The 25,027-nt window shown below is 37.8% G+C and overlaps 1 protein-coding gene and 1 pseudogene across 7 annotated transcripts in view; one reads left to right on the top strand and one right to left on the bottom strand.

Annotated features, from left to right (window-relative positions):
* LOC135217020 (E3 ubiquitin-protein ligase TRIM33-like) overlaps positions 1-1,635 on the top strand; it is a 361,157-nt pseudogene extending 359,522 nt beyond the window's left edge.
* A 170-nt stretch (positions 1,636-1,805) lies between these two features.
* Positions 1,806-25,027, bottom strand: part of LOC135216984 (ras-related protein ced-10-like) — a 327,865-nt gene continuing 304,643 nt past the window's right edge. For all 7 annotated transcript variants that reach the window (XM_064252551.1, XM_064252559.1, XM_064252543.1 and 4 more), the window contains 2 exons: positions 18,388-18,505; positions 1,806-8,945 (listed from right to left, as the gene is read on the bottom strand). In XM_064252551.1, the coding sequence (XP_064108621.1) occupies positions 8,752-8,945; positions 18,388-18,505 (312 nt within the window). In that variant the 3' untranslated portion in view covers positions 1,806-8,751. The remainder of the gene's footprint in view (positions 8,946-18,387; positions 18,506-25,027) is intronic.

Below are 25,027 nucleotides of genomic sequence, written 5' to 3'. Positions count from 1 at the left end.
GGTGGGCGGTTGTGAAGAATTCTGACTAAGTGTAAACATTCCAGTGCCACCGGGTGGGAAACAATAATTACAGGTACACAATCCTTTTATCTGAAATCCATGGGGCCAGATGTGTTTCATTTTTTGGAATTTTTTGGAATTTGGAACTGAGAGGGCAAGAGCATAATCAAATGTCATACTGTAGCAAGAACATTTTTCCCCCTTTTTTTCATTATATTTATTCATCATAGTTTTATATTTATTAATACACTGCTAAATGATTGTAGATAATTATCATCAATAATAAAATATGTAGTGGGACAATTAAGACCATGATCGTGATTATTGACTGGTGATGGCAAAAAATACTCAATGATTTACTTTATATAATTATTTCTTCTTGAAAACAAGAATTTAACAATTTTAACTTTAATATAGTGGTTTGAAAAATCCCACAGTGTGTCTTAGTGATCAAATGTGCAACTGCAAACTGATGACAACATCGTGACAATATAGGACAACCCTATTCATGATCGATATGATGAAATGTTTTAGTCTTTATTTTCATTTCATCATATCGATTTGGAGAGGGTTGTTCTTTATTGTTACGATGTCGTCATAAGTTGCAGTATGCATTTCATCACTACGACACATTGTGTGAGATTTTTCATACCACTCTATTAGTTAAAATTGTTAAATTCTTGTTTTCAAGAAGAAATAATTATATAAAGCAAGTCGTTGAGTATTTTTTGCCATCAGCAGTCAAAGAATCACTACCATGGTAACATTCAAATTTAGTGCCATCACATGTGTATAAATAGAACAGAAGTGGAATGCAGTCACTGGATACCAGATATCAATGGCAACCAGCCAGCCAATCAGGTTTTAGCTGCTTCCATTTGAGAAAGAAAGTTTAGCTCAGTGAAGTTATGAATACATTAGTTTTTAATAGTGTATGAATTTTACTAATTACATGAATAAAATGCATTCCTTCTCATTACTTTGAGTGCAAAATTGTTGGTTCAGATAGGCTAATTATTACAAAAGTTAAGTATCCAGATAACTAAAGTGATTTTTTTTTATTCTTTACAGAAAGATACAGAAATTTATCAAAATGCCAAGATACTAGAAGAATTTTTTGAGCAGCTATTGGAGAAGTGGTTGGTTGACTATGCCTTCGATGCAATGGACGAAGAAACCACAGATGCTCCAGATACTCCACAGCCAAAGAAAAAGAAGAAAAATAAGGAGGGAGGAGGAGCAAGTGAAGCATTACTTCATATTCACTGAAACCACATTATTGGTGATAAAAGATTGTGTGTATTTATTTAAGTGTGTGTGAAAGTATTGTGTACATTGTTTTTGTAAGAGTGAAAATTGTCATGAGTGACTGACATAAAAGTAGTCGTGGTATAGCTCGTAAGTGTAAGATAGTTTGCTTAGGAAAAAAGCTCGTAAAGTACTCTCATAAACTTTTATTCCAAGCTAAAAAAATTTTCTTGACCTCAGTGCTGGAGTAAACTAAATTTAAAACATATATCATACTTAAAAATTTTCATAATTACTCGACTTATCCAAGAAAAGAAGGGTATTGGACATGGAATTAAAGGAGGAGTTATGTAGAACTAAGTTTTAAATAAAATACTGTTTAATAAATTGGGTTTATTTCTATCACAACAAGATGAGCTGGCTTTTCAGCTTTACTTTTATTGTAAAAGTGTACTACTGATTTCAGTGTTTGGAATTTTCTTCTTCTTTTACCATTTTCTAACCAATCAAAAATCAGAATGTGCATTAGGAACAGTTACTCCCAATAAAATGAAAACTAAGAAAGACATTTTAATGAAGCGCTTGTACAAGGTTCTTAACAAGAGCTTATTTCTTACTTTATTACAACAGGTCTGTTGTGACAAACACTTGTCCACTACTTAATAAAGTATAACGATGCCTAACCAGTTTACAAATTATCTATAAATTCTCATGTCATATTCAACATATTGTTGTTGGTATAGGGTTATCATGCATAATATTTCTTCAGTCATTCATGAATGAGTACCTTAAAGTCCTGATTTTCATTATATCAGTTATTCTTCTGATATTTTAACATTTTTACCAAATAATCACACTTTTTACCAAATAATCACACTATTATATACATACACCTTAAGGCACTGTTGTGTTTCACTTTTTTTCTTTTTTACATTATTAATAGAAAATAAGATTTGAAAGCTGTAATCAATCTTCCTGGGTACTATCATTCCTGAAGCAAATTCAGACAATATGATGGTAGAAAAAAAAAATTAAAAGCTTTAATAAATCTTCTGAGGGTACTATAATTCATTTTGCAAATTTAGACAGTACAGTGACTTTTGTTTCAATAACTACATACTGTGAATTCCAGGAACGGCAGACTAGTTACAAGGGGAAAATTTGAAGAAAAAAAATTGTAAACGAAATGCCGACACAACATTAAAATACACTAAAGTATAACATTTACTGAAACAGTAATTATTAAACCATTATACATTTTTCCAGCAACCTTGTCAAGTTGCTGAGGAATGATGATAGGCTTATGGATTACCCCTTTTAAGAACTTCATATGTGAAGTAAATACTATATTAGACTTCACATGCATTACAGATTAGACCATGAAATGTAAATAACCAGCCACACAAAATACATTTAAAATATATAATTGTTACTAAATAAATAAAGGCTTTTTCTGACATGTAGCAGTATCTTGATGCAACAAATGCTTCAAGTAATTAGTATTTTTCTTAAGTTATGCACACCAGCCTTTTTAAGTAGTCTTCTTCACAGTGAGCTGGAAATGGTGGTTTAAATTCGTTAAGGTAATCGAATTTAAATAACCATTTCCAATAAATCAAATTTAAATAACCATTTCCATTAGTTATGCAGTAATTGGAGGTAGGCAGGTGAGCTGGGTAACTCCCACTGCCTGCTGTAAGCCGGCACTTTTTACTTGAGCATCGAGCTACGAAGGGTGTGGCTGAGAGAGGGTTATTATAGAAAGCTCCAAGTTTCATACCTACAAAAATACAATAACTTGAAAACTTGGTATTTGTTTCTATGGCAAACTATATTCTTTTATATGTAGGAGACTCACTCCTTAGATGCAAAGATAGTCAATAAACTCGATCGCCAGTTGAATCTCCATCTGAAAATGCTAAGCTTTCAAGTCATCCCTATTTAGCCTCCAACATTATGCCATTTGAGTATCATAGATGACCTGGTTTTTTGGGGGGCCATGTCCCTCAGGTAAAATGAAGTGAAGGCAGTCGGGTGCCACTGGACATCTGCCCTCATTACCTGTGAACCCCAAATTTTTCTCCAAATGGCTAGGGATGGACAAATGCCCCAGATTTGTGATCTTTTACCAAAACTGAATGATAATCCTTTTTGCAGGACAAAACATTTGGTTGATTGTCTCACTTAAGCCAGAATGAAAAGGTACTCTTAGACACCACCTTAGATGTCTGACAGTATTACGAAGAAACCCTGAACCTTAGGCCTAAGATGTCAGGTTCTTTCATTAGATTGCACTGCATGCCTTTTGCACTGGGCACAAAAGTATCTCACCTTACTTCCCATTAACAAATTCTCAGAGGAGAAGAATCTCCAGACCTCTGACAGCTAGGCAAGATAAAAGAGGTGATGCAATCTGTCAATAGATGAGAATCTCAAAACAAGTCTGGAAGGTAAAACACTACAAAAGCAACAGTGAGTGAGAGGCATGAGTAACTCTACTGAGGAAGTGAGGTCCAAACCTTTCAGTCAAAAGACCTAGCTCAAGTCAGAACAATAGATTTCACTGCAATAACAGAGGAGCTTATCTCAACGAAGACGACAAGCAAGTCTGGAAGATTTGGAGAAGTCCAATTGGAAAGAGAACCATCTACAATAGCAACAAGAGATGTCCATTCCCTGGTTCGTATAGTTGAGGCTACCTCAAAACGTGGATATCATAGAAGAGTGGGTCAAAAGGGAAACCTCTGGACACCTCAACCAGAAGAACTAGCAGAACAGAATAACAGAGCAAAAAGGAGCAAGTATTTGGAGTGACAAACACTTGGTTGATCACTTGGTGAATCAGACTGATAGGAAAAGAAATGAAGGTGAATCAGACCGATAGGAGGGGAAAAAAAAAATACACTCAGATGGGCCAGGAGCTGCTGGAAGGCATTTGGCCTGGACACTGGAACAGGGGAACAAAATACTATACCAGCAATTTCACGTAAACCTTGTGGCAAACGAATTGATCCCTTGGAGTTCTCAAAATCTCATGAGGCCTTCCTCTGCACAAGAAGATAGGAACCCAACTGTCCCAACTAACCACCCTACCTGGTCCACCAAATTATTCCTCCTAGACATACAATGTCTGAGGCAGACAGCTCAATAGTTGAGAGCCCACTTACATGCCAGCATCACCAACATTGTCGCCGAACTCAACAAAGTGGCCATCTTACAATCTCAGAATGTTGCACAAAACTTCTTCAACAGACAAGGATATTAACAAGTCTCCATCCCTCAGTTGACTTCTCACCAAGAAAGGAAAAGCAATAATAATGCAAATACATGATGTAAAAAAGAAAATTGTTTATAAAATAAAATAAAAAGTTTCAAAATTAATAGGCACATCAAATGGAAATATTATGGGTCTAATAGCTGTTGCATTCTTTCTCATGCTTTCACATACTCTGAATTTTATATACATTATATATCTACATACTATATTAAAAAATCCATTATGAGCAAACTCAGAATACAAGTACAGTAACAAATAAACAATATCAAAATGTGAAGAAAGAAGGTTAAACCTGAGTTTCATAGCAATTTTAAAAATGGATTTGAATATTCCCAAAGGAAAAGGGCTTCTCTTGATACGGGTTGGATTTCAAGGATGAGGTAGACATGGCAACAGCATATTGTCCGAAGAAAATGGCTAGTCGCTCTTCTTAAATTTTTTACGCTATAGCTGAAACTTGTCAGAAGAGCATAGACAAGACATCAAGAAAAAGTTTGCTCATAGGTTGCACTTCAGTCCAAAAGGGAAATTAATGCCTTCCCTCCTGACACCAACCACCTCAGGAACTTAACCTTCTCATCTGCAGAGGAGAGTCAAGTGACAAAAAAGTCAGTAAGCGTTGAACCACGATTCTCCCTGGAAGGACATGGCTTCTAACTGAGAAGGAAGAAAATTCTTTAAGTTTCTCCAGGAGAGAGGTTGTCCGTATGTGCATACTGCAAAATGTCCTTTGGGGTATCAATGGTGGGAAAGATATGCTCTTGCAGTTCATCTTCCTCTGTCCTCAAGCCTTTACTCTGAGCGGCTCAGTGGCGTGGTTGGAATGGTGTTGGCGTGACTCCTCGTTAACCACGAGTCCCATTCTCGGGCATTCCACCGAGGTGTGAGAGATGTGTATTTCTGCTGATAGAAGTTCTCTCGACATGGTTCGGTTCAGAAGTCGCATAAAGCCATTGGTCCCGTTGCTGAAAAACCACTGGTTCCATGCAACATAAAAACACCATACAAACAAACAAGTCTTTATTCCTTGGCTACACTCCATAGGAAAGATGAATGGTACAGGAAGCTCAACACTAAGGAATTCTATAACAGAAAGAGCAGTGTAAGACAGGTCACTCAAAATACCAAAGGTTGGAAGTGTCTGTCAGTACTCTAGTAAAGCTGTCAACAATGTTGGGGTATCGCCTAAGAAGAGTGACACCTGCACCTGGGTCAGAAATTGTCAGGTAGCACATGCTGGCCACTTACCCCTGCATGCGAAAACCTCCCCCACCCCACCAGTGAGGTAAAGGAGAATAAACACCATACATACCTACTTGAAAGTTAATCAGAGCACAAAAAGATGTCTAAACCATAGGCACAGAGAAAGTGGTATCATACAGCATGCGAGTAGGATTTGCCCCATTCACCATAAAAGGCAGTGATGTTGAATGGATGAAGGTATGATTTCTAAATAAGAAACCATTACTGGTTTATCCCAGTTTTGTTCCCCATTTTTTAACAATTTTTCCTGATTTAAATTTACAAAGGTACAGTGAACCCCCATATTCACAGGGGATACGTTCCAGATATCCCTACAAATAGCTAGAATCCGCAAATACTTAGAACTCCTATAAAAATGCTAAGAACTGCCTATTTTGTTAGCTCAGACTTGAGAAAAACCCAGTAAAAATGGCTGGTTATTTTAACAGTTTTATCACAAAAAAGTGCATTTAATCATAAAATTGATATGATGAAAATACAGCAATTCGAGGATATTTCTCATAGAAAAAATACCATGAATATGCAAATTTCCCACAAATAATGGGTAAATATAGTCCATAGAGAAATCCACAAATCTCAAGAACACGAATACGGGGGGGGGGGGGGGGGGGGGTCCACAGTAATCTTTTTAAATGAGAATTGTTTATTATATAGTATACATTTAACATCACTTTGTTTTTCTTCCAATTTGTTGCATATTCTTTCAGTTTACATAAGTCAATTATGTATCTATGTATAATATACATACATACATACATAATGTATACATACATATATATAATGTATATATACATATAAATATAATTATACAGTATAATAAGGATAACTTACTTAAACTGAAAGAATATACTGTTCATTTGAAGAGGAACTGTAACCTGTGGTTACTACCAAACTTTTCAACTACCTTTTCCATGATATCAGTTTTGTTCAAATTGATTTTATCATGATGTACGCCGAGCATACATACCCTGGGGTGTCATTCATCTCAAGCACTGACCCTGGTATTTGGAATTAACCTGCTAGTTCAAAGGGTCAAAAGTGTTTTGTCTGCTTGATATTGGAAACTATCTATGTATGTATTAAGATCTGTCCCACCCCCTTGGAAAATATGCTGCAGGTGCCCATGACTTGAAACACTTGATCTAAAAAGTAAACAAAACAGAACATGGGTTTACCATCATATACAGAGCACAGAACACTACAAAATGCTAGAGAATCTCTGCAGAACCACTTTGGACCTATTTGCTTTGCTTTCCACAACTTCTATAGCTTTACCTTGCTCCCATTCTCAACTAATTTTAGAACAGTGACTCGACTGTCAAAAGTACTTCTTGCAGACTGACCTGTTCTGATATTTTAACCAATTTGTTAAACAGTTTGGCAAATTTTCATACATAATACATAAACCCCAAAATGTGCCGAGACAAAATTAAAATTTCACCAAACAAATCTAAAATTTTTGCAACATTCAAGCAAGTTCTGAACAGTTGAAAGTACAACCACACTTCATCATTCTGATAAAATTTGTTTCATTTCAAGAAGACTGGAATTTTAAAAAATTAAACCTGAAGGAAATATCTCTTCGATTTCAAACTGCAAATTTTTTATGGCCCTCCAGTATCATGGTACTAATACTGCTAAACACCTGACCAGAATTGACAATGCTTCAAACAGGAAATCAAGATTTACGTTATCCTTATGTATAAATTGCAGAATAGTCGAAAGTCCTGGTATGCATCATTGGATTTACTTCACTGTTAAACAATATCGTGTGAAAATACTTTTCTGTGAAAGTTGTTGTTTTCTTCATGCTTCATATTCACTCGCCCACATTTTTCTGTAAGTTTTATAGAACCATTCTAGAAATTAAAATTGGAAGCTCCAAATGGATTTGGATAGTACTTTCTTCAGTCAATTTCATTGATGGAAGCACCTAATATTAAATTTGTTACTGGTACTCTTTGTGTGGCCTCTGAAAAACATGTTCTGTAAATACAGTAAAACTTCACTAAAAAGGGGTAATAATATATGGTTAACAGTATTTCACAAAAAAGCATTTGCCTGCATGAGCAGTAATCAAAATGTGCCATTATGCAAAATTCTTTTAGTAATTGCATCTAAACAGAATGTTTTCAACATCATAAAAATACTCTTCTCCAGATATTTACAATTATAGAAGCAGTTGCTACCATCTAATGTTTGTGCATTATACCATTAATAATATACTTTCCCTAAAGCTTCTCCATATTTACAATCAAAATTAAAAGCTTACATTAAAGATGATCCTGCATACTTTGCAAATATGAACATATATATTGAAAATATCCATGGTTTACACAGCAATACCAAATTCTGAATAATCATTAACCAAGTCTTCATCAGTACGACCATGTCTGATGACCAAAACTTTAATAACAAAAATATTCTCTTAAAAGTTAGACTAAACCCATAAATTGTCCATAGCTAAAATTGCTATAAAACTTGAATATTATTAAATCAAGTAATGAGTTTAGTCCAAAAGTGTACTCAAACTATCATCACATTTTAACACGATGCACTCCAGTTGTACTGCACCATTACATTGTAATTCCGCTGAGATTTTCAAAATTTCATCACTGCACCTCCTTGAAAATCCTTACTACGCAAGATTATTAGACCGACTCATTTTATTATGGTCAATTGACTGACAAGCATAAAACCAAAGAACCTGAAAGTGGTGTGAAATCTATACATAAGCTCATCTGGAATGCAAATAAATCTAGGTGACGCCATGCATTTCAAATGACTTCTTGAGATGAACTATTTACATATGCTACAGTGCTTTCTGTTGTTTATGGTTATAAGTAATATCATAAAATATACATAACACATAAATAAGGAGTTTCACAGCAATTTAATGACAAAAATAAAAACCAATTTTCAAGATTTGATTCCCATTCCAAGAGTAGATGCATTGTTGAATACTACATAATGGTGCACTGTCGTGGTTTTGGAGTTAATCCAATGGCAGCCATTGTAGCAAAGGTGAAGACATCTTGCACACCTTCACTGGTTTTGGCAGAGCATTCAACATATTTTGCAAGACTATATCGTTTACAGAGCTTCTTCCCATCTTTCTGAGTCAAAACAGTTGTATTTCTTACATCCTTTTTTGTACCTGAGAAAAAATTAAAACTTAATAATTATCTAACCAGTAAAAGAATGAAAATTATACATTGAGGCTAAGCATAAACCATCCTTGGTTTTGGAAGTTGCTGCAAGTAAATTTAGCAAAAACCGTAAATGGAAACAGTTATGTGAACCAGAATTACTCTTGATATAACTAGTACTAATAACAATAAGCTATGACTAATAAAATAAACAAGGATCTTTGCAATATTAAACAGCCAGTCTGTGAGAGCTATATAAATGAGATCTGTGATCTGGTTAAAATTAATAATATAACACCGAGTATGACTAATGTTTTAGCCAGTAAGGTAAAGTGCAACCAAAATGCTTCATAATCTTGGACCATTTTATTTTTTATTTCATCACACAATTGAAATCCCAAACTTGAAACAACATTCTATACTGTACCTTGAAAGGAAGTATTTAAGAAACTACATGGTATGGTAGAAAATGGGATATTAGAACAGGTCAATTGTAGTATGTACTGGGCATCTAGATACTGTATCGCAGTTGTTCCCAAACTTGACCATACCAAGGACCCCCAGACATGATGAGTCCCAATCGAGGACCCCAGCCAAATAAAGTGATTGTTACCATACCAGGATACCCAGTACAACATAGTACATTTAATATTTGCATATTCATGCACAAAGTAAGAGTAAGTAAATATATAAAATATTTTTGATATTTTGTTATTGTTTTAAATTCAATACAAAGTAAAATTGGCAAAAACAGCCACAATTTTTTCTGAAGTTGAAAAAATATTAATTTTTTCATTGCGTCACAGACCCACGAGGGTCTTCTCCTGGACCCCCTGTCATCCATTACCAAAACCATCTGATATATGTGCTAGTTTGAATGGATGGCAAATTTTCTTAAAAGTGAGTTTTTCAGGAGGTTAAGAGCAATTAGAAGAAAAAACTTTTAGGTACCTGTTTGGATGATATTTGATCAGTGTCCATTCTAATGCCGAGCATATTCTAAAATGGTACGAGAGTGACTGAAGGGAAGCATTTCAAAATCAAGAAATGACAAATTCTCTTTTTTGTCAGGATTATTAAGGTTACATTGTTAGACAGGAAGGATTAAATTTTTCCAGGTAAGGTTAAATCTAAAGCAAACTGGAAACCTTATGTAACTAAAGAAATGATTAAGAGCAACCAAGAAAGAAGGTTCTTTTAACAAGTCAGTGTATTAAATTCAAAATACTAATACTCATACCACGGTACCTGTTCATTGTAATGTTGATAGCCTCTATAAAAATTCAATCTTATTCTTCTTCCTTTGGCATTGTGGCTATATCACATTTATTTCCTAGTAGTAAAGGAAGCCTAATAACTTGAGCAGCCTGTTTCTTCTTTGTTTGAAAGAGGAGGCAGTCCTATTGTTTGTTAATGGTGTCAAATATTTTCACCAATATGTTTATTTGTATGATGGAAAATTTCAAAAACTCTTAGCACTATTAAGTACTAAGGGTGCATTGCCTATTCAGGCACCTACTTTGTTGCAATGTTATACTATTATTTTATCTGCATACTCTTATGAAGTTATGTGCATCACAGAAATATGCAAGGACAGACTTTACCTAGATTCAGATCAGAGGTTGAAGATCAAAGATGAGTCTTCAATATTTAATACTAGGCAGACACAAAATCCCTGTAAATTCCAAAGACATACATTCCACAACAAAAAGGAGACCATATTTTATCAAAGTATATGAAGATATGTTGATTGGCCTCACTTTGTTGAAGAGGAAGTAAAGATGTTTATGTGTGAAAAAACTGGAATTAACAGCTGAAGATGACTGCATATTTTGGGAGCGAGGTGTAGTGTTACCACTGACATAACATTAGGCAATTTTAATGGAATTATACATTCAGGACATCAAGGCATTATTAAAACAAAACCCTTGGCTTTACTGCATGTTTGCTGGCTTGGAATAAATACAGATATAGAAAGTTTGGTCCTGGGATGCACAGCTTGTCAAACTCTCAGAGACTAACCTTTTTGCTCCTCTTTACTCATAGGAGGGGCTTAGTGGTTTTTGGCAAAGAATTCATCTGGATTTTGTAGATCCATTTTTGGGGAAAGGGAAAGTTTATTGTTGTTATTTATGCATAATCCAAGTGACTAAAAGTGGAGAGCCCCAGCTCTACTGGTAGTCTAGGTTGGGGCTCAATGGGTGGAGGGCCTTTTCCTCCATCAGTCTTCGTTCATAATTCCACCATAATAGGTCCCAACTGGCCTTTAGAGAATACTGAAGGGGTCTAATGTGTTTGAAAGATAAAGTCCCTAGAAGGCTCATCCATCTGTTTGCTGAGCAGGATTCAAGTGCTAAAAATTCTCTCATTGTCTTCAGGCACAACTATTCATTTCGGAGAAACCTGTAAACTCTTGGAGAAACCTGTACACTCTAAGGAGTCTGTCCAAATTCCCAAATAAAGAATCCTCTGAGCAGGAACCAGCTTGGATTTCTGTAGGTTGATGAGAAGACCCTGAGAAGACCCAGTTCTTGAGCAAGGAGAAGGGTTCTTTGAAGGTCCTCTGTACATTTTTGGCTTGGAAAAGCCAATCGTCTAGGAAAGAGGGATATTGTGATTCCCATGAGATGTGGCCACTTTGAGAGAGGAGCCAGAACTGGTAAAAACCTGTGGAGCTGTCGAGAGGCTGAAACATAAGGCTCTCAACTAGAAGACGACCCTGCCTTCGAAAACAAATCTGAGAAATTTCATAGATTCTGGATGGAGTGGAATATGGAAATAGACATCCTGCATGTTGATGGATGTTATTCAATCTCCCTGACAAATGGATGACAAGACAGTTTGATTTGTTACCATCTTGAATTTTGTCTTCTGAACAAAGGCATTCAGAGCTCTAACATTTAGCATGAGTCTCCAACCTCCTGAGGCCTTTGGAACTACAAACAGTTGGTTGTAGAATCCTAGAGACTAAATATCCTATACCACCTCTATTGCCCCCTTCCTGACGAGGCTGAAACTTCTGCTGAGAGAGCAGCAAACCTCTGGGCCTGACAAGTAAGCTGTCAATGCAACAGGTGTGCTGGTTAATGGAGGCTTCTTTATAAAGGGGGATAGCATAAACCTCCTTTATTGTTTGTTTGTTTGTATGGTGCTTCTACATTGCATGGAACCAGTGGTTATTCAGCAATGGGACCAACGGCTTTACGTGACTTCTGAACCACGTCGAGAGTGAACTTCTATCACCAGAAATACACATCTCTCACCCCTCAATGGAATGGCCGAGAATCGAACCCGCGACCACCGAGGTTTGATGATAATACCATACCAACCACGCCGCTGGGGCTCTCTGATTATCCAAGGCTCGACTCCCTTCTCTTCCTAACACTCCCAGAAAATACAGAGCCTGGCTCCAACTTGAGTAAGGTGGACAGTTTGTTCGTTTTTGGGTGGAAGATCTAGAAGCTGACTTCTTAGTGGAGAATGAAGGCAATATGGTACTAAATCACGATCTACTAAAGGGCCTTTGCCTACTGCTTCAAAAGGGCTATGCTTGAAGAGGTGTTGCCTTAACTGAAGGAACTGTCTCCCTACAGCACATAAAGGAATGCATTAAAAGATCTTGCATGCTCTTCTTCTGTAGGTCAGAGGCTACTGTATACCCAGGAATGTTGCCTGAGGGGACAAATAGTGAGGGTCTAAGGGAGAATACATAAGAGCCAATTGCTGTGTAAAGCAAAGCTAACTCAAGGGAGAGAGTACCAAGCCAATCTGAAGCATAATCCTTGTGTAAAACTGAAGAATCCTTGATCTTGCAAGCCAGGCACCAACTGCCCAATCTAGAAAACTCATAACCTAAACACCTTGAAGAGGTTTCTCAAAAGCCGAGCTAACTCTGATGCAGAGAGCATTATCTTTGCAGAGGTGAATGCCAATCTGCGTCCTGAATCTACAAGTCCAAGGAAGACCCCCTGGAGGAAGGCAGAAACTCCCAGGGAAGGAGCACCACCTGTAGCATACAGCAGGTATCTCCTCCTAGATAATCTAGGATTTAAACTGAAAGCTGCTCAGCCCTGTTCCCTGTTTTCTGCTAGCCAGCCTTCTATCTAATTAAAGGCTTTCTTCACTGAAGAAGACAAAACCATACTGGGTAACCTTGTGGAGCCCAAGGTACGAGGATCCATAAAAAAAGTAGAAGCTAGAGAGGAAGGAGTAGCCGAAGAAAAATATCCTGGAAAAGTCAAGAGCAGTAACTTTAATAAAGAAGCATAAGCAGGGGTTGAAGCTTCTTGATCTACTATCTCTTCTTCCTCCCAAGAAACTGGTGATAACGACACAGGCGCTGTAGTCTGAAGGGCCAAGGGAGCTTTCTTGAGTAGACTCAGGAAACAGTCCAGTTTATTCTGGATAGGGTCTATGTGTGCCAGTCATTGAGGGCACCTGAAAGTGAACAGTAGGAGTCCTGGCCAAAGGAAAAGAAGACAAAAATTGTTGAACCAGTGAAACCAGGAGAGCAGGCACCCCTGAGCACCTAAGATACTGCTGAGTGCTGAGAAAAAGGAAGCATCTCTTGATATTGAAAGAATGCCGGGCACTGAAGGGCCTTTGGGAGCTAGTGAATGTTTACATATGGGCACCAGTGGGCACTCTGCTGCTGCCAGGTGCTAGGGAGCCAAAAAGAGCCCAGGAGTTACTAAGCACTATTTCTAAAGGATCTTCTGACACAGCTGGAAGCACGGGCACCTTGGCACAAGCTAGGCGCTTAAAAAAAAATGCGCCTGGACAGTGAGGGAGGATCCTCTGGCTCAGGATGACCTGATGAAAAACATTCCGGACTATCCCAATGACTGCAAGAAGGAAGAGGCTCTCTGGGCTTCTTACAAGGTACTGAGGGGGATTGTGTCTCTACCCCTGCATGCCTCTCGAGTGGTGTGACTGGTCTGTGAAGCGCCACTGACGTCTGGGACTTGACCCTCCAAACTTGACAACAAATCATGAATCTCCACCGAGTGACCTTTCCCATGACTCTTGGTTGCAGCCTGGGATTCATCAACAAGCTGAACAGAGGGAATAGCTGCCAGTGGGCAGAACCCTCCGACCTCCCTTAGGCTCCCAGGTTTAGGGGAGTATGCCGGTGACCTTTGCCTGGGAGCACTGAGGGGACGAGCAGCCGCCGCCTCCACTAACACTTGATCCACCACTTCACTAGCACTATGCGCATTCAGGCACTCAGAATCACTCATTTTATCCATTAGGACTTCAACTGAAGAGCCCAGCTGGGCCATGGTCTCTATTATCATTTTGAACAGCAAAACAACTCTCGAATTGAAGCTGGCAATGGGTTTGGGAGCAGAAGTGTGAGATCCAAGCAAAGGAGAAGGTGGGATAGTTAAGGGACTGTGAACAGGTGTCACAGAAATAACAGGAACATTAGAATCAGATTTCGTAACAGAAGATTCCTGGCTTGCTACAAACTTACTAGTCTCTGCCCTAGCAGACACTTTCCTAACGCTGTTGTCTCTAGCCAATTTCTTTAAATGAGATTGTAAAGTCTTCCATTTCTTATCTGTCCAGTCTAAACATTCATTACATACGCCTGAGATCAGCAGAGCATACCTGTCCCCTACAACCTGCAGTTGAATGAGAATTGTAAGATTCTTTCATAAGTCTTGTATTGCAGCCTTTGCTGCAATACCTAAATCCATGAGAACTAGAGTCCGACATAATGAAAAGTAAAAAATTATTGGCAGTCCCTGGTTATTGGTGGACTTTGGTAATGGCGATCTGGTTTTATGGCGCTTGTCTAGCACCATACAATCGGTGATTTATGGTGCCACAACGTGCCAAGTTTCGGTTATCGGCGCCATAAGGTACCGATAATAGAGTTATGGCGCCACAACATACCTAACAGAGGTGCCATTAACCGGTTATCGACGCCATTAACTGAAGCTCAGCGCCATAAGCACCATAATTGCCAAGTTTCGGTTCATAGCAGTTTTTGCTTATCAACACCCGGTTAGAACGAAACCCCCCACTGATATGGGGACTGCCTGTAGTCAAAATCATGAAAAAACATTTAACTTGTTACCAAATGTTTATAAGGACACCTAACACTATAAATCTGCCAAAAAAGCTAACAATATTAGAATATTTCACCAAATCAATGAGAAACAACCAGCAAAGTATCAATTTCAGAATTTTAAACTGTTGCCAATCAATGTACAGCCATCAGAAACAAATTGAGCTCTTAGCTGTGTTGTTCCTCTCTCAACCCCAAAAGTGGGCTGGGCTTGTCACCTACCCAAAACAATTAGTGCGACCGGCAAATTTCAAAATTTTAACTGCCGAACAAGTGAAACTTTAGCTATGTAATTAATGGGTAAGTTTCTTATATATAAAAAAAAATTGTTCTTAAAAGACTGAGAAAGAAACACCAGCTACAGGAGTATGCTAGAAGAAAGAACCATCCTCATCCATTCTCAGCACTTTTACCCTTCCAGTTTCTCAGTCGAAGTTCAGAGGGCAGGAAGAAAAATCATGTAACAAACCACATATCCTATGGGTGAAAGGGATCTTTAAGCCTTTTAAAGGGGTAACCTCACCCTGCCTCAGAAATCTAAGCCACGGGTTGACATTAGTACATGCTCACCAAGTCTCACTCAGTAAGGGGAAAGAATGGCACTAAGCACAAGCTGCACTGGGCATATCCCACAATGAGGAAAAGCTGCAGTTGTACCAGACAAAAGTTGTATCAGGCACTGACATGTTTGACACCTATACTACATCTTCAGGACTTGCCAAACCGTGCATTGTCCCTACCAAGCACACATAAAAGAATGGGACTTCTTATGTGGGAATTTCCGTATGGACAGTTTCAGACAAATTTCCAAATTCAATGGAAGCCCTTCCATTCAAAACTAAGAAAATGTCACGTGTAGCCAAATTTCAGAAAAACACGAAACATTTTCAAAACTTTCATTCACACATTGCGGATGCATTTAACCAAAACTAAGTCACCATCAAACCTCAGTTCAAATGTTAAATAAAAAAACAAAACTTGTTATAACATTAATATTGCTTCCAAAGCCAGCATTAAATTTGAAATAGTCCTATTTGATTGCTTTTTCACCTCAACACTGAAAAATGTAAATATGTAGTATATACAAAAGTAGAATGCGCCCACTGATATAAACGTGTGAGGGGTGTGTGTGGTGTGTGACGCAACCATTAGTGTGTCTGTGCACCTAAACTCTGTTTTTTTTTCCATCTGTCCACCCGTCAGTGGTGTTTGTGTATGGTAACACTGCATCCTGGGCTTTCGATAGTTATGCTATGTGTAAGTTTTAGGTAAATAAAAGGATATCTGAGTGTACATTTGCAACTGAAACTGTTTTAATAATTTATTGTATGCGAATTACACCATTAATATTCGAATAGGATATTATTATAATTGTTGAATGTAAGCTGAAAGTAACTATCTGAAACCCGGGACACAGTGTTACCATACGTACACACCATAAGCGGGTGGACAGATGGAAAAAAAACCGAGTTTAGTGTAACATTGGTCTAAGAGTATTAACAATGAAATTATCTTGAAAACATTGATTTTATATTTGTTAAAGGAGTATTTGGATTTTCATAAAAAAAATGGTTATATTTCTTAAATACTCCAAAAATGAAGGCATGCTAGCAAGTATTTGCCTATGCAATTATTCTTTTGCCCAAGAAAAAATTTTGTTCCTAGGCCTAGGTGTGTTAGATTACTTTACAATTAGCATTCACATCTCTATATTAATAATTTCTAGCCAGAAAGCAAATGAAGTTATCTATACATTCTTGCACTTCAATTTACCTTATGAAAGAATAAATTATACAACAAAAGGGAGCAGAAGAACTTTTAAGAAAATAATATTTTAAGCCAAGTGAAAAACAAGTCTTCCATTCACCTTGATTGTAATACTTATAATATTTCGATTAATAGCCATCTTCTCCGCAGCATTATAACAGTAGACCTAATTAGCTCAACAAAATCGTCATTATCTTTTATTCCTCAGAAAACAGGTAACCTCTACAAATAAATTCATCAGTAACAGAGATTACATCTCGGAGGGCTTAGATTATTTTTTAGGTCTATAAATCATTTTGCAACATCCAGGCAACTAGAACACAGCCTAAAACTTCAACATTCAAAGAAAGCTTTTTGTAATTCATATTCCTATCTTGAAAATGTTGTTATGATGACTGTTGAGCTTATTAGGTCTACTGTTATAATGCTGCAGAAGTGGTTACCTTGACCAGCCCGAGGACCATGTTAAGCGCACAGTCATTGACAGTACTGATAACCTTACTACACCTTACTTTGAACTAAGCAATTTGAAAAAAAAAAAATCAGTTCAAATCACATGGATTATGAATTATACCAAAGGGATCATATTTATATTACCATAAGGAAAATAGTGCTAGCTGTAAATTCGCAAACTTTTCAACAGGTACATTAGAAATGAAAAAAAAAATATTAACACTACTTGGCAACCTCATGTCGAGTCTGAGAATCTGGACGATACAAAAAGAATCGTGTCGCACAAGATTTGAGCATCACTGTACAGTATAACTGAAATCACACAACAAACTTGAAGGCTTTGTTTTTATATAATGATACAGTTTGCCACTAAGAGAAACACGAACTATCACTGACCTAGTATCGCTGACATACTGAACAACCACCAAACAAAATCAAAGTATACTGTTATAAAAAGGTTTGCAAGCATGTCAGGATCTATAACAACATCATGATGACAGCTGAAGAAGTGGAGCTGACTATCACCTGAATGGGAAATACACCACCACTCATCTACTTGATGATAATTACCAATATATACTGTTACCAAGCTCCAATAACCGAACCAGCAGTCATCAAAGAATACGTACTAACTTAATAAATATGGTGGTTCATATCCCTGTAAGAACATATGAAAATTGCTTGATGCCAAACTTTAAGACATGAATTCACACTGCCACAAATGCATATTCAAACAGTGAAAATATCCATGGATGCGAGAATATTCATGGAATTCAAAAAAAAAAAAAACCTAACTAAACAAAATGGAAGCAAATCCATTTTTAACCAATTAGTTCCAAGTGATTTACCAATCGGGACATCTACCTTCAAGATGTTGGCTCATGGGAATAGAGGGTGTGAGATTTACTATATTTTTTTCAAATCCCCCATTTCACTGAACATGAAAGAAAATAGCAGCTTTACCAGACTTTCTATGGATTAGCTTTACCAAGCTTCATGGAATAACATCTTTATAGTACATTAGAATAGAATGTAAATAAAAGTAATTGGAATGGGTGAATGGCTCTTGAACTATTTTGTCAATCGAGATTACTTGAATAGGAGAGAAAAAATATATTATAGTATCATGAAAACAAAACTTAAACTACACTTACCAACAAGTATTATTGATGCCTTTGGACAGTGCTGTTTTAATTCTGGAAGCCATTTTGAAGAGACATTCTCAAAGCTTGCACGATTATCCAAAGCAAAGCAAACTATGAAAACATGGGTCTGCAAGAAATAAAAATAATCAATAACAGAAAATATATGTTATATAAGTAAATAATCCTTTATTTATATATTAAGCTAAGAGATATGTTTGTTCCTACAAAGTGTACAAACCTTCCTCTTATATAAAGGAGTATCTGTTATATATGTTTCCGGCTACGAATGTATTTTAAATGTAGTTAGTGTTCAGACCTTTAACAAGCTTATTATGTAGTTAAGCACTTACAGTGTTTACACGAAGCTCATCTTTGTATATCTTTTTGTGTATATTCTTAGTCATAAATAAACCACTATATAGGAAAAGTCTCTTAAGAATCCTATCTAACATTTTTTCCCCAAACAAAAAAGGTATATTCTTGGCGTTAATCACATATGAATCCACCAACATTTTCATAAAACCATCTTCAGTATCTTTTTCTTTCCGTGAAACTGGAAGACTAATTACTTCTGTGCTGTGAAAAACCGGTCCATCTCCAAATCTAAAATCCTGAGAACAAAGCTTACTTTGCAAATCCTCCTTCATTATGTTATTTGAACAGAGATATCTGTTTAACCATTCCCTTCCAACGAGAGTTTTAGGACACCCAGTGTCAACAATCACTTCTTTTGTGAAGTGCGCTTCCATAGTACGACCAATCAACATCTTGTTTTCTTCGGACACAAATCTGACATTATTTACATTCTTTATCAATTCCTTTCATTCATTCATTTCTTTCATAAGCTTCTCAAAGCGTTGTTCAAGATTTTTTAACCTTTCATTAACTTTCTTATCTGATTGCAATCTAAAGTTAGGTGATCTATCGAATCTTCCTGCAGAATTGTTACGTGTTTTTGAAGATGATCTAAAAGGTGTTCTTGAAGATGATCTAGATTGCGTTCTGGAAGGTTCTCTTCTATAGTTACCGGATTCTGTTCTCCAATATCCAGGATTCGGAATGGACCTCCTATATCTGTTGAAGCTTGGTGATTCTTTAAACTCCTTCCAATTATGGTAACGACTTCCATTATCCGTGTAAAACGTAGAAGAGCTGTCAAAAAATTTAACTGCCACTGAATATCTATTGTTTTCTATTTTTAGCTTTCTAAATTCCATCTTCAATTTATGAACAACATTTTGTTCATCAACAGGTTTCCTTTCCAACCCATCTTCAATAACTTCTTTGAGGCAGGTCTTTTCATCCGTAGTTATTTTTCCTCCTTCATAAGCTGCCTTTATCATTAAACTTTCGAACTTATCTAGAAATTTCTCGCAACTCTGATTTGTCAGTTGAAAAGGCAAGAACTTACTCTATAATGTCATTACACTTTTCAGCCTAGTTTTTGCATATTTCTCTACCCGAACCTCTAAGACATTGTGAACGGTCTTCAAAGAACTGTCAACTGTACGATCTATTACGACTGTAATCACATATTCCTTAACTCTCTCATTCTTCTTCAAGCTTTCAATTAATTCATTATATTTATTATACTCACTATCTTTGTTATTAGTGTTCCAATCTTCAATTCCAACCTTAAATCTTTCAAAGGTTTGTCCAACCCAAATTGGTGGTAGTTTGGCTTTTGTAATCTGAGTCGTTGTATCGGGAAAAGATTTCGTTTTGGAAGTTCATTCTAAAAGCTTTGACAAAATCTCGGTTTGTTGTGTCAACACATTTGTCAAATCGGACACACAGCCAACATTTTTCACTGAGCCATTGACTCGAGAATCACCAACCTTTGTCTTGCGAGTTGACTCCATATGCACAATGTAATCCAGTCTGGTTCCCATATTCACATCGCACGCATCACAGTTTGAGATATTCTAGTATCCATTGTGAGCATCTTGAGCTTGAAACAGGTCATATTTCTGAAGTGATCCATCAAAATCTTTGCTTCCTCATCCTTGAATTTCTTAGCTCTTGTCTTTCTTACACAATCATCATCTGTGCCTATATGACCAAACAGGTCATATAGGCACATTGCAAGTCTTACATTTTAAGAAATCAAATTCTCCTGTAATCTTGTTTACTTTTCCAAATTTTTCCAGCTTACTAATATCACCAGAAAGATCACCATCACTTTTATATCCAGAAGAGTCAAATGAAAACATATTTAAGCAAAAACCACCACCGGGAGATCTAGGATCATTCCAAGCCAAACTGTGCAAAATTACATTAATTATTATACATAAAGGACTGACTACAGGGAAAACGAACAGCTTCCAAGTATTACGCTATTCGCCGTTAATACCGTTCGGAAATCCCTCAGATTTTCTCCATGAGTTACCCTCGCTATCACATCCAAGCAAAGACTGACATTACAATCATCGTGTGTTTCTAGGTGAAAGCATTACTTCATTAAGTTTCTTCCACTTTAAGCTTTACTTCCCGATGTGCTTCCAGTATCAGTGCACAGTCCCAAGCTTTGGCAGGTGAGAGATTACGAATTCATCCAAACGAAGACCATGATACTAACGGCTCACTCTTCAAACCGTCCATCACTTCCTATGCCTCCGGCAGCAAATATCCAAGCAGATCGACTTCGAGGTATCAAGCTTCATGCTACAAAAACTTAATGCCAGGAACATGCCGAAAGTAAAAGCATCTGCCCATATGACCTGGAAATCCCCCACACCCCCAGCAGTGAAGAGGAAAGTCTACTCCATCCTCACAATGATGTTACGTTGTAGAAATCTACAGCAAACTCCGTTAAAGTGGTAAATCCAAGGTATAATATTCAGATCGGAAGCTCTGCTACCAAATGTTAGATAGGATTCTTAAGAGACGTTTCCTATATAGTGGTTTATTTATCACTACTACGCACATACACAAAAGATATACAAAGACGATCTTCGTGTAAACACTAAGTGCTTAACTACATAAGCTGAACACTAATTACATTTGTAATACATTTTTAGCCGGAAACATATATAACAGTATCACTTAAAGATCAAGCTCGTTCAGATGCTGAAACTTTTAAAGGTATTTAAAAGGTATGTGGGTGACCTAGGGTGAGTTCACCACTCACCTCACCTGATCCCTTACTTTTCACTTTGTCAATACTAACTTAAGTTTTGGAGACTAAGCTTGGTGGTTGTGTTTTTGTGTATGAATATTCTGTAGCATGTCTGTTCAGAGTTCTGTGATTGTGACCAAGTGTAGGTCAAACCTGATGAGAGGATGTCCTAGGCATGAGTATGGGTTGAATGGTAAGATTATGTTATCCCTAGGCTGGCCAGACATCCTGCTTTAGGCAGGACAGTCCTATTTTTTAGCACTTCTGTCCTTCCTCCTGCACCACCTCAAGCAGTATGTTAATTTGTCCCTTTTGGGGCCTGTCTAAAAAGAATGATGTAAGTTACCTTACATATACTAAAACAGTGAGAACTGAAGGCCACAATATCCATTGACTTATTGGAGAAAAGAGAGCAACCGTCTGTAAGTAGACTAAGTGAAAGCAGAGCTTCAAATCTGTAACAACTTCTCAGAAGTGCCCAGCCATGTACAAAAGATTCCTGGCCAACAGGAAACTTGGAGATAGCAAGTAAAGGGACGGACGGAATACAAAAAATAGACCGCCATTGTGGATGTTTATAAGTAGGCTACTTCATTTAGTTTGTGAAGTTAATTTGGTTAGCATACAATACATTGTTCCATCAGGAGTAAAACTGAATACAGGCAGCCCTCGGTTAACATGGGCATCAGTTGATGGCTATCCAGTTTTATAGGGGCTTGTCTAGTGATGCTGTTCACTGGATTTTCTGTGCTGCTCTCAGGTTAGCAGCGCTGATATCCGGTTAGCAGCGCCAATCTCTGGTTAACAGAGCCGTTAAGCAGGTTTTTAGTGGTTATCGCCGAATTTTGTTTAGCAGCATCAGCCGGGAATGGAACCCCCGCTGTTACCTGAGGGCTGCCTGTATTCATTTCTTTCAGTTATTTATTTATACTGTATGAATGTATGTATCATGTTACATATACAGTGCATTTAGTATAAAATAGCCATCATTACATTATAGTGATATTAGGAAAATTAACACTTCTAAGTATACTTTGTATATATATACAACGTTTTATAATTCAACTCCTCATTAAACATGTTTAATTTATGATAAAGGTAAGTGTTGGCAAAAGAAAATAAAAAAAGTCCTTTTTGGAAATCTGGAAATGGCCACCCTGGTCATCCCATGATGCTGAACTACAATGTTTTCTGCCTTTCTTCCTTCTCAGGAGTGCATAAGTTTGATTCCAAGCAGAAGAGCAGCAAGAAGGCATATTCTGCATTATTGGGGATAATACACTTCCCTTCACTCTTTAGCTGCCATGTCTGCTGGTCATACAACTCCTGCAGAAGATTACAGTTCGCTCTGTTATCATCTTTCCTTTATCTCCTCTTCAGTTCCCAGTGATTTGTTGGAGTGTCCCTTGTTTACTGATGAGTCTCCTGCTGTCACTACCCTGAACTCGAGCCAGCAGGCTCTCCGAAGCTCTATTCAGCCCCCAAGTGTTGCTGAAGGTTCTAGTCCTTTGGGATGAAAGGAGAATTGTCTACTACATTGTTTCTTCACAGTTGGCTCTGGCTACCACCACTGCTTTTCGTATTGCCCCAGCCACTGCTGCTGCTGATGTTGCTGTCCAGATTATAGTTACACACATTCAAGAAGTGGGGAAACGTTGGCCTCTGCTACTGGTACTGCTGTTGCAACTCATGGACCTTTTCTGGGTTCTCGAATGTTCACCTCAACTATGCCCTTCACCTCAAAGGGCAGCCTCAGCAAGAGGCAAAATCTGAACAAGGATGGGAATGCCATCATGATTTTCCTTGTCTTATTCTTCCTCCTCCCCTTTTTCTCTCTCTTCTTACCCTTCTTGATTCCTAGATTGTGGGAGAGGTACGGAGAGTTCTCAGATGTCTTCTATTCCTGAAAATCCCATAGGACTCCACACAGGTGCCACTCTTCCCTAAAGAGGTGACACAGATTGGTCCTTTTTGCAAGACAAATCCCCGTATGGTGCAAGTAATAACCATAACTGTTACTGGTTTTCTGTCCAGGCTTTTTAAGGGAGGAGGTCTTACCTGTCTCCTGCCACAATATCTGTGGTGACTGGGCACCAGTGTGTGGTGGTCCAGCTTTAGTCAGACTATCCATCCCAGGAAACGCTGCATGGAACCATCCCCTTGTCCTTAGTTGGAGACATGATGTATCCACAACCCATACAAATCAGGAAGATTCAATCCCAACAAAGGAAGTGGTTATCAAGGGTTAGTTGCCTGGCACCTAGTACCAGTTCTGCTAGGCCAGTTTCATAGCTGGTCTTCAGTGATTGAAGAGAACATCAACCATTCACAGTCTTAATTGTCTTTACCCCGAAGTTCTCAACATTTACCCTTGGGAATTGGTCTGACATCCTTCCATATGGTCCCATGAGCCATATCGAGATTGGTCAACTTCTTGAGTGGGACTTGCTTCATCTGAGCTACTTCGGTTAGGATTGAAGAAGCACTTATACTGGCATTCTGTTTCTTCAACTGAACTTAGTCTCAGTTTTACTCTAGTCTTTGCCCTCATTCCAGATGCCTGTAGGATGTTGGAAGGGATAAGTTCTGTGGTCTCTGGACCTGAAAACCTTTCTTCCACCAGTTTTGCTAGAGGGACTGTGTACCAGAAGAGAAGACTCTAATGCCTTCCTCCTATAAATAGATCCCATTACAAAAGTACTCATCTGTCTCTCATTGAGTAGCTTTAGGCAGAAAGGATTAACTTAGTTTTAAACAGTCATGATGCCTTTTGTAGCCTCTTCTCCTGCCAGATGGTAACCAAGCGCATTTTCCAACAGGAAATCACTTCTAAATGTTTGCTTGCCTACCAATCATCCTATGGGGATGGGGTGGTACCTCGTGAAGTTAAGTACAACCACTCAATACCAATTGTGCTGAACTCACGTTCCTCAGGTACATCTAGAGGAGAGGGATTTAGCAATCAAAGCTTCACTTGGACATGTAAGCATCTTGCCTTAGGTTTCAAAAGAGGCATGGCCTGTGGCACATGTACAGCGTGCATTGTCCTTTCTGCTGTCCCTCCCTTGTGATGAAGACAGCCATGTTGATCTGGCCCAGTGCAAATAATGAGTTACAAAAAAGCACTTCCTACCCAAAGGCTAAGGCAAGAGGCTGACTCCATCCACCTACCTCTCCTTAAAATGGAGGGAATAGGGGTAATCTATTGCTGTGTTTGAAACTAGTTATACTTACCATGTTATTCTTGCTTACATGAAACAGTATTAACAGGTTCTCCTAACTCTTCCTTGAGTTTAGTGTTCAAGCAAAATACTAAACTTAGCCTCGGGGCTTTATCAGCTTCTGCACTGGTATGCAATAGACTGTAAAAGTAGTCACAGCTTTATTCTTCACCCTGTTCACTTAGTGACTGAGAAATTAGCATTTATGGTTGATGACTGCCTTTCCTTGTAATTTTGTGCTTTCTCCCATATTGTTTCCTGCAAGAACTCTATACCCCTGTAACTGGGCAATACTTCCTAATTTAGTGAG

The sequence above is a fragment of the Macrobrachium nipponense genome, chromosome 19 (genome assembly GCF_015104395.2).
Source record: "Macrobrachium nipponense isolate FS-2020 chromosome 19, ASM1510439v2, whole genome shotgun sequence".
Classification (NCBI taxonomy): domain Eukaryota; kingdom Metazoa; phylum Arthropoda; class Malacostraca; order Decapoda; family Palaemonidae; genus Macrobrachium; species Macrobrachium nipponense.
This window is presented reverse-complemented; position numbering and strand designations above follow the sequence as displayed.